The following is a 10,933-nucleotide window of genomic DNA, read 5'->3' on the forward strand; positions in this document are numbered from 1 at the left end:
TCATGAGATTTCGCCCTCTTTTTTCCTCAAACTTTCCTTTTGATGATTCTATAGATGGTTTTTCATAGATAGCTGCTGAACTGAACCGTAGAAGGACTTAGGTAAAACTATATTTAGAACAATATTAATTATGCAATATGCTTATTCTTGCGAAAGCAATGAACGGATATCGAGAATGTGCATGTCAACTCTTATGCTCCAATGCTGTACTCAGTTACACATTTTGGAGCCTTAGATATGGATGCATGATTAGATCGAAAGCTTATTAACCATCTATGGATGCTATTAACCCGTTAATCCCGTCGTCTTCCGATAGTTAGTATTAAAATATACTCTGGTAACAACATTGTATAAAACGTCATGGGAAGTATAGATTCAACTTTGTAGAGTAAATTCTTGAGAAATTTTACTCTTGTTTAGTTACTCGCAGGATTCGGTGGTTTAGGAACCTTTGGATAGAAAATATGTTTTTAGAGTTTTTTTATCAATTGCTATGTAGTACTTGAACTAATTTTAATTACAAATCAATTCCATATATTTTATTTAATTATAAAAATAGTTTTTTATTTTATAAATTATTATTTTATCAATTATCTATTATATTTATTAATAATCAAATACAAAAATAACAACCAATTATATCCTCCATTCATCCTAATAATTCCAATTGATTAAAAAATTAACTTTGATCTCGTTACGTTCGTCCATGGCTTCCAAATCGTATTTCCTTGAAATTCAATCGATTGGTTTTTCAAAATAATCGATTGAATGATAACTCAATCGATTGGTTTACACTATATCACAAAACAATCGATTGTAAGGTAGAATGGTAAAAAGCTTGTACCAATCGATTGTTTATACTTTCCAATCCAATGAATGCCCAAAAATAATCTATTGTTTTTGTTACTCAATCGATTGAATTCACGAAAACAACATGGATTTGCCAAATACAATCGATTGGAAAGTGATGACATTGAAGTTTTAGCCAAATTCAATCGATTGGTAATATAATCCAATCGATTGGAAGGTGATGAAGTTGAATGTTTTGCCAATTTCAATCGATTGGTAATGGTACATAAAATTAATTTATAGATTGGTAATTTATAAAATTAATTTTGCCGATCAATAGTACTTTTTGCTTTTATTCAAGTAAGGCAGAGTAAAAAATACAAAAAGTATATGATATTGATAAGGTAGCAGCGTATCAAGTAGTAAGTATGCTTAATTTATTTATTTGTGTTATGCACAAATTTAGTTTCGTTAAAATATTAGTACCCAGTGCTCTAATTTTTGTAAATATGTTTTGGGATAAGTGTTTGCAATTAGTTAAATCAAATGTTAGAATATATTGAGTAAATTCTTTTAATATATTTAGAGTTAATATAAAACTGAGGGTAAAAAACGTATTTAAGCCAAGAAGAGAAGTTTATTACGCATATAAGCCAAAGAAGAATATGATACAAGAATTCACCAAAGCACACTTTAATGTAATTCGAAACAACTTTATTCGAATTACATTCCTTAATAATTCGAATCAATACAGCTCCAATTATTCCCAACCATTGCATACAAGTAATTCGAATCAACTTAGAACAAATTATAAAAGCATAATTCGAATTGTATCAATTCGAATTAGTAGAAACACGTGAGTAGGAGGAAGTTCGAATCAAATTGATTCGAATTACTCACATTTCGAATCAAATGGTAATTCGAATTACACATTGTACAATAAGATACTAGAAAAAATATTATATAATATATTATAATAGGAGTACATTTTTATATACTTTAAATACTTTATATAAAAATGTACTTATATTTATCATACAAAAATAAAGTGTTGTGCCAATATAATAACATTATAATATTTTAAATCAATTTTTTTCTAGGATTTTAGATTAAAAGCAGCACATGAAAAAGCATTATTGGTATTTTAAAGCTAACTTAATTAAAAAAGATAGAACTGTATTTTTTAGGATTTTATGTACATAATTAGGCTATTTTTTTAATATTGATCAAAGATGTGTGTTACACTATGTTATTTAGTTTCAGCTAAGTTTTACTCTACTATAATTTGTTTTTTTTACTTTTCATAAGACACAAATCTAAAAAATTTTATAAATTGATTTAAAGAAAATATCATTGACATTTTATAAATTTTATGTAATATTACCAATCGATTGAAATTGGCAAAACATTCAACTTCATCACCTTCCAATCGATTAGATTACATTACCAATCGATTGAATTTCGCTAAAACTTCAATGTGATCACTTTCCAATCGATTGTATTTGGCAAATCCATGTTGTTTTCGTGAATTCAATTGATTGAGTAACAACAACAATCGATTGTTTTGAGGCATTCATTCGATTGGAAAGTATAAACAATCGATTGGTATAAGCTTTTTACCATTCTACCTTACAACTTTCAATCGATTGTTTTGTGATATAGTGTAAACCAATCGATTGAATTTCAAGGAAACACGACTTGAAAGCCATGGACAAACGTAACGAGATCAAAGTTAATTTTTTAATCAATTGGAATTATTAGGATGAATGGAGGATATAATTGGTTGTTATTTTTGTATTTGATTGTTAATAAATATAATTGATAATTGATAAAATAATAATTTATAAAATAAAAACTATTTTTATAATTAAATAAAATATATGGAGTTGATTTGTAATTAAAATTAGTTCAAAAACTACATAACAATTGATAAAAAAACTCTAAAAACATGTTTTTTACTTGAACCATTAAGTGGTCCAAAGATTTCTAGACCACCGAATCCTGTGCCTAGTTACTCGTTTAATTTCTCAAAAGCTACTCGTTTTAAACTCCCCCAAACATTTTAGTTTCAACTCTTCTATTACGCTTACAAAATTTCTTACAGGGAAAAAATGTAACTTCCTTGTTTTTTGGGTTTTTTTTTTCATATACATAAAATAAAACTATGTATTGAAGCGGATCTAAAAGTAAAAAATTAAGTTTAAAACCATGTCAACTAACCAAAAAAACAGAAATTTGTGTGTTCGAGAGAGAGGTAATAGAATGTCTGGAAAATGAGAAAAGACAAACAAACAAGTGAAGAAACTAGAAATGATTTAAGGTTGATGCTACGACAGATATCATATTGAGGATTATAGTGATGATAAGAGAATCAAGAAAATTAAGAGAAGAAACAGAAAACTAAATTTACCAAAAATCAGAGAAATCTATTTCTCTTTTAATATTGGTGAAAAGGAAATATTAGAAAACAAAAAATAAAGTGACAATTAGATACTCGAAGATAAGTCTTTTAAGATAGTAAAGTGTATACATATATGTTCTTCTATTAATGAATGGTGCAAAATAAAGTAAAATTGTCCATGTATTATGTTATTTACCGTAATGCATGCCTTGTTCCTGTTACATGAGCAAAAAAATAATATAATTTTAGATAGTGAAATATTTATTATTTTTTGAGTTTTCGTACACCATTTATCAACTATTATCTGTTATTCATAAATCTTATCAAATCAGGTAAAATTTCACTCTAAAAGTTGTTATCTACATTACTATCTTTCCTAGATAGACACGTCAGAGAAATTAACTGTATATATAAGCATCACCATAAGTTTTAGTTAATGAATGGGTTAAGTACGATTTTGGTCCCTAAGATAGGAGCTAAAAATTTTTTTCGTCTCCAACCTTTTTTTGCTTACAAAATCATCCCTAAGGTTTAACTTAGTTTTTAAATTGTTCTTTTTACCAAAATTTTTAATTTTTATTACCAAATTATTCTTAACTAAAAAAAATATAAAATAAATAAAAAGAAAAAAAGAAAATGGGTTAAAGGAAAAGGAGGAAGTGAATCACGCTTGGGGGTGATCAGGGAAGAAGAGGTGGAAGGGAAGGTGGGAAAGGGAATCCGCCGCCGCTGCTTGCAGTCACTCCTCGTCGTTCGCGTTCTCGCCATCAAATCTCGCTGCTGCTCCTCTTCCTCGCTCGATGTCGAGGCCAGCAGATCTGTGAGGGTGGACATCGCGCACCGCTTGCCGTTTCTGCTGCTCCTCCTCGTTTGGTCACCGGTCATCACTACTCCTCGTCGGTCGCCGCTGCTCCTCGTCACTCGCCGTTGTGCTTTATTGTTGTTGATTCTAATTCCATTATGCTTTCATGATTCTAGTTTTGTTTCTCCTGCTTCTGTTTCTTTTGTTGGAGAAGAAGGCAAGACTCTTTGTTGACTTCTGTTTCTTATGGTCCTTAATGTGTATTGCCTTGTTCATCTTCTATGTATAGCTTCTGCTTGTTGCCTTGTTTATATGGTTGCTTCTGTGATGGAGAAAAAAAAAAAGAATAGAACATGAGGATTTTGGAGAAGAAGGAGAAGAATATTTTAGTTCGAAGGACAATTTTAAAAAAGTTAAACCTTAAAGACAAATTTGTAAGCAAAAAAGGTTGGAGATAAAAAAAAATTTTCAAAATTATACTTAACCCTTAATGAATTGATAGAAAGTTATCACGTGTCCATCGTTTGCTATCGTGAAGGACCAAAATTGGTATTTTTTTTGTTCAAAAACTAATTAGTCCGAAATCAAAATTGTAAGAGACCTCATTGTCACCTTACTCTAAAACAAAAGAAATAGGTTACAAGTTACAACATTACGGTATCGGTATGTGCCCCTTATCTCATGGCCACTTTTTTTCCTTTCCCAAAACACAGCTGAACAAGCAGAGTGCACCCTTACAAATTACCAACACCGTCGGTTTAGATAATTACATCAACGCAGACCTTTATTCAATTTAACTGTTGCTTGAATATTGAATCGCCACTCTCACTAGAGGATACAACAGGCAAAGACATGAACTGCAACGCAAGTAACTCGTCTCTGCTATACTTCAGCCTTTGATCTATGCCGAAATAAACCAGAAAACTGAAATTAATATCATAAAAAAGAATACCATCTCAAAGATTACTAAGGCAATAGAATTCAGTAGTGCGGTAATACCTATAAAATCTGGAGATATAGACAAGTTTTCTTTCTTTTTAGCTGCTTGCGTAGCCTTTGAAGTTAACTGAGACGGAGAAGGATGATTTGGTCCACCTTGGTGAAGAGGAACAATGGTAACAAGTTCATGCTGTACTTCAATTTGTGGATGAATTCTACAGAACGACATGATAGTGTCCTCAGTTAAGAGCCAACAACCTCGGAGGTCCATTAGTTTCAGTGTTTGAGGAGGTTTAAACATATGAAGCCCATAATTTGTCAATACCGCATCACAAATACTAAGACTAGTCAATTTAGGAATTGATGATAAATAGTAAAGTGAGATGTCTGCAAGTGACGCACTTTTAAGAAATAAATATCTCAGCTCTTTGAAGCTTGACAAAGGGCTTAAAGCTTCATCCCTAACTCGTGTGTGTTCCAAATTCAAGCTTTCTAATTGTTTAAGACTTTGTAGAGCTGTTAGAGAGTGCGGTGAGCCGTGGTCGGTATTTTCCTGTGGTAAGCATCCTGAGTATACATATAAACATAATTAGCATCAAAGCAGCCATTGTATACATCATGATCAGAATATGTCAAGTAAGCAAATACCTTTCACCATTGTATTGCTAAGGTCAAGAACCTTTAAAGAAGGCATCATGCTGATATACAAGATGGCAGTATCATCCACCAGTGTCTGAGATAATGAAAGCATCTCAAGATTGGAGACATGTCCAGCTAAAATCCCTATGCCTGCGGAGCTGACCTTAGTACCAGTCAGATTCAAACTCTTCAAGCTTACACCAACACCCGCGATCATTTCAATCGAATCATCAGTGACCATGCAAGAGCTGAGATTGAGCTGTTCTATCACTTTCAATTTACTCAAGAAGAAGAATTTACTAAGGCCAGAATGGGCTACATCGAGAGAGGACAAAAAGTTTGTATTGGCGTGTAAGAGAAACTCCGATTCGCTCCGGAATGTAGCGCCGGAGAGAATAAGTTTTGCCAAAGGAGCTTCATCATCTTCAAGTATTGAATCAATAGTACAATTACTCATGTTGAGGCATTCAATAGATGATAAATTAGGCAATTTTGTGACACTAGTCCAAGCAAGATTTAGATAGGTTAACTTGGGGAACTTATTGAGGATGTTAGCCCCTTCATTTGATACCTTACTACCCCATAGATCAAGATATTCTAACTTTTCCAGTACCTGAGACATCACGACATTGAAGTAGCGTTTTCATGAAGCGAACAAAACACGAAACTCGATAGAAATCAATAAAGGAAAGATGAAAAAATAACCTGTAAAGATGTTAAGGAGACGTCATCAACAGGTAAGCCGCCTAAGTCGAGAAGAGAGAGGTTTTTAAGGGAGGCGAGAAGTTTGATGCCTTTGGCGGTGACACTTGTTTGCGAGATTTGTAATTTCTGGAGGTTAGAGAGAGAGAGAATGTGATGAATAGCAGCGTCGTTGAGCTTGGAGCAGTTAGAGAGGTGCAAGTGGTTAACAGAAACCATTCCAGAAATAGGCCAAAGAGCAGAAGAAGTGATTCTGTGGCAATCGGAAAGGTTCAAATACCGCAACTGCCGAAACGCTCCCAAGTACGCAAGCCATTCTGCATCCACGTTGTTAACGCCTCTCAAATCAACTTCTTCGGCGCTCTGTTTGAAAACTTCTAGAAGCGACGGGTACAGGAGCCGCCGGGACACCAGGCGCCGGATGAGGCCGTCGGCGAGATGAGAAGGGAGATGGTCGAGGGTCCGCCTCTGCATCCGCCATTTCTGGATGCTCTCTCTGCTCTCGCACGCAGCTTCTATGCACAGCCTCACCAATTCGCTTTCACTCTTCCCTTTCATCGTCTCCATTTCTTCTGAAACCTGTGTGTTGTGTTTGTGTTTGTTTCGAGTTTTGACTGATCTGGGATCGAGAAGAAGCTTCCTTCCTTCTTGAGTGCAAAAGCATCCGAACATGGGCCTCCGCCATTAACCTCTTGGGCTTCAAGTAACGTGCGCCTCTATCTTTCCTTTCTGGTAAAACCTTCTTCATGTTGACTTGGGCTTTAATTTTTATATAAATATAAGTATATAACTTTTGTTGCAAGTCGAAAGAATTTGGATCCAAGAATTACATTCCGAGTTAATAGTCAAATCAGTTCTTGAAAGATAAGGTATTTTTTAAATTTGTCTTTAAAAGATTTTTTAATCAAATTTAACTTTTAAAGATTACGAATTAATCATATTTATACTTCAGTTATTCCATTCACAATTTTCGTCAGAAATTGATGGTGTAAAATGTTAACTGATAACACACGACACATGTTCAATTAGACATTGACTAAATATATTTATGAAAATCTATCAATTTAGTTACTATATCATATTCGGAATAAGATTTCTGTAATTGAAAAAAATGACTAAATTAATAAATTTTCATAAACATATTTGGTCAATATCCAATTAGACATATCAGGTATTATTAGGGGTGGCAACGGGTAAGGTAGGGTAGGGTTTGAAGCCAACCCTAACCCTACTCGCGGGTTGAGATTTTTATATAAACTCAATCCTACCCTACCCGCGGGTTATAAAAAAGATTCAAAATTATTATATAACTTCATGATAATTTAAAATAGAACTGACTTTTATGTAAAAAAAATTATTAAATTATCAATTAATGATTTTTTTAGTGGCTAAGGATCTTTTACATTTAGTGAAAGGTCTTTGGTTTAACATCTACTTGAAACATATATATATATATAGGGTGCGGGTTGATCGGGTAGGGTTGAAGTTCAACCCGCACCAAATCCAACCCGTACCCTACCCTACCCGCTGCGGATCGGGTTGGGTACCCGCAGGTAGGGTACATGTTGCCACTCCTAGGTATTATATGTTATCGATTAACATTTTACAACATCAATCTTTGAAGAAAATTGTTAATGGAGTTACTGGAGGATAAATATGATTAATTCACAATCTTTGAATGACCAATTTAATTAAAAAAAAAACTTTCAAAGTTGAATTTCAAGAATGTCTTATCTTTAAGGCACTAATTTGACTATTAACTCGTTATATTCCATATATAATAAAATGATAAAACGAGAAAAAATAATTAAAAGACCTAACTCAATGATAGGATTTAAAATATGACTTGAAAACACAATATAGTGTAAAGTGACAATTAAGTCTATGAGAATTTTACGTTCGAATAAGTTAGACCCTGAGAAAAAAAAGTAACAATTAGATCCCCTATGAAATAAAACGTGGACACGTTACATTCTTATGTTAGTAAGACGAATGGCGCCGCTAACATGGACGGTTAATGTGATTGAGGTGTCCGTTAAATGCCACATTGGAATTACTCTAAATGATGAGGATAAATTGGTCCTTCTATGTTATTTAATTTTAACATGTTCCAAACCCTAATTGTCCAGAATCTCAATTATTCACCTTGAAACAAAACCTTAGCACAACACAAAATGAATAGCACCGGAAGCTCAGGAAACACGAGGCGCCAAAGTAAAAGGAATGAAGACAGCAGTTGAAATTATAGGGGTGACTCAACACATGAAAGAGGCTTCAGCAATAAATTGCTCCCAAGTGTAATTGTCAGCTATATGCAACAATATACAAGTCTGGAACAGTAAAAAATTCATATAGGTTGTTCTTAGGGTGCACAAACTATAAGGTAATTGTTAATTTAATTTATTTTTATTTTTTGAGTTTTGAATGTTCCATTGAATTAAAATTCATATCTGTCATTTATGGTATGTTTTTTTGTTCTTATTACAGAACAATTTGTCATACAGCAAGTTTTTTAGATGGTTAGATGATGTTACTGGAGTTGTGGAGGTTCAAAGTTCAAAACAAGAAATAGAGGATAGATTAATTGATTTAGAAGAGAGAATTGTGAGATTTGAAATGGATTGTAGAAATTAGAAAACTCCAAGTAAAATTACTCGTAGTAGATTTAGAAATGTGTATTTTATGACTGATTTTTTAATTGTAATTATTGTGAATGTCTGGAGTAAGGATTCTGGGTAAATCATATTAGATAGCTAATGCATGAATGCAATAGTATTTATAATTGTATTATTATGAATGTAGTAATGAATAAGTATTTTTGAATCATTGTATGATCTATGATGGATATTAGTGCTAATGAATATGATGTTCACATTGATAAAATGAAATAAATAAATCACATAACTATAATAGGCATAAGAGCATTGTTATATTATTTAAGCTTTCAAAAATTCAAAATAAGATTAAAGTTTAAAGAAAGTCTGCACAAAATACTAGACAATTATATTTAAAATACAAATCGATCATATCTAAAATACTACAGTTTCATCCATTCAAGACTTCAACTAAGGCTTAAATTTAGGGATGAGAATGAACTAAAATATTCTTAAAGTTGTTCTCGAATTTGTTGCAGCCAAAATTTTTGTAGAAATACCATCAATTGAACTTGTTGTTAATTGTTGTGGTGGAGCTTGTTGAGGCCTTACAATTGATTGATTTTTTCTAAATAAAGCTGGATTCAGTGGATTAGCAATAGAAAATTTTGACTGGACTCGAGTTGAAATTCTAAATTAGGCAGTTGTTGTTGCAGTGAGCCTACTATGGCCTTGAGTTTGGGCTGGAAGCCTCATTTGGTTTTAGACTAGAACAGGAGGCCTATATTGGGTTTGGGCTTGTCCAAGAGGCTTGAACTGGGCTTGGGCTTGGTCTTGTCCAAGAGGACTGAATCCTATGGACCTTCTTGTCCTCCTTTTTTTCTCCTTTGCAGCATCATCCAATTGGCCCTGTAATGTTTACATAAAAATACAAATACAGTAGGAACAATATCCTCCACAAAGAATTTACAGTTGCATCAGTTACATGTGTTAGGACTGGCAATACATACCCTACACGCGGGTACCCAACTCAGTCCAACCCGTTCGGGTAGGGTAGATTATCTGACCAGATGCAGATAGGGCAGAGTGTGGTCTGGGTAGTCCTGTAGGTAGGGTACAATACGGGTGTAGGGTGTACCCTACCCTACCCGCACCCCCTATATATAACATGTTTTATAAAAATTATATACATAGTGAAGGAGGTGAAAGTTGAACATTCAACCTCCTTCATGTGTAGCAAGTGAGCAACCACTAAACTAGCTAGTTACTTTGGTAATATATATCATTTGTATATTTATGAAGTTAACATAAAATAAAAATTAAATAAAAATAAAAATCATATATAATTCATCATTCAGAAAACAGAAACCCTAAGATTAACTGGGAGTGTCGTTTCTTCCCAAAGCCATAAGCCTCACTACAAGCCCCAACTCTCCTTGGGTCCTTCCTCGTTCCTCCATTGCCACAACTCTTCTTCCTTCTCCGTGCTCTCCTTACAACGCCGCTGCTTCGTGTCCTTCTCTCCTCTCTATGTCGCTGCCCCGTGCTCTTCTTGGTATTTTTCAATATGCTTATTTGTTCTTCATGTAATGTTTAGTTCTTGTAAATTTCGCGCTCATCATGTTGATTCATTCAGTTGGCCGGACATAAAAATTGGAGCTTTACTTTGCGTTTGAATCTGTGACTTTGTTTCCCTTCTAATTTATCCTTTCTAACACACTTTTGGTCTTGACTGAAAATTTTCTCAAAGTGATCTTTAACTTACAATATTTTGGGTTCTTTTTATAATTTATTTATTCATTAGGGATTTTGCTCCTTCTCTGTATTTAAAAGATTATAATTCTGGGGTTCATACTTTTTCTATTTCTGTTGATATATTTTTTTTTTGGCTAGTTAGTTTATCCTTCAACTTTATGTCCACGAGGCCATGTTTGATTTTTTTTCATTTTTTAAAATTAACTATGATAAATGTAACCAGCTCCTTCGTTGATCTTTTTTTTCGTTTGAATAGATTCATATTAAATTGGTTTTTCGTATATTGCATTTGCTTGTTTATTGGTCCTTGTC

The 10,933-nt window shown here is 33.2% G+C and overlaps 1 protein-coding gene across 2 annotated transcripts; it reads right to left on the reverse strand.

The window, feature by feature from the left end:
- Positions 1-3,780: 3,780 nt before the first annotated feature.
- Positions 3,781-6,996, reverse strand: LOC107479766 (uncharacterized). 2 transcript variants are annotated; one of them, XM_021138587.2, is made up of 5 exons: positions 6,276-6,996; positions 5,580-6,183; positions 4,992-5,498; positions 4,775-4,893; positions 3,781-4,314 (listed from the first exon to the last, which is right to left on the reverse strand). In XM_021138587.2, exons 1-4 carry the CDS (start codon positions 6,942-6,944, stop codon positions 4,781-4,783), a joined length of 1,893 nt encoding a protein of 630 aa, XP_020994246.1. In that variant the 5' UTR covers positions 6,945-6,996; the 3' UTR covers positions 3,781-4,314; positions 4,775-4,780. The 2 variants fall into 2 exon arrangements, with proteins under 2 accessions (XP_020994246.1, XP_015955354.1); XM_016099868.3 differs by lacking the exon at positions 3,781-4,314 and having other exon boundaries at positions 4,480-4,893.
- Between the last annotated feature and the right edge of the window lie 3,937 nt (positions 6,997-10,933).

This window comes from Arachis duranensis, chromosome 3, assembly GCF_000817695.3.
Source record: "Arachis duranensis cultivar V14167 chromosome 3, aradu.V14167.gnm2.J7QH, whole genome shotgun sequence".
NCBI lineage: Eukaryota > Viridiplantae > Streptophyta > Magnoliopsida > Fabales > Fabaceae > Arachis > Arachis duranensis.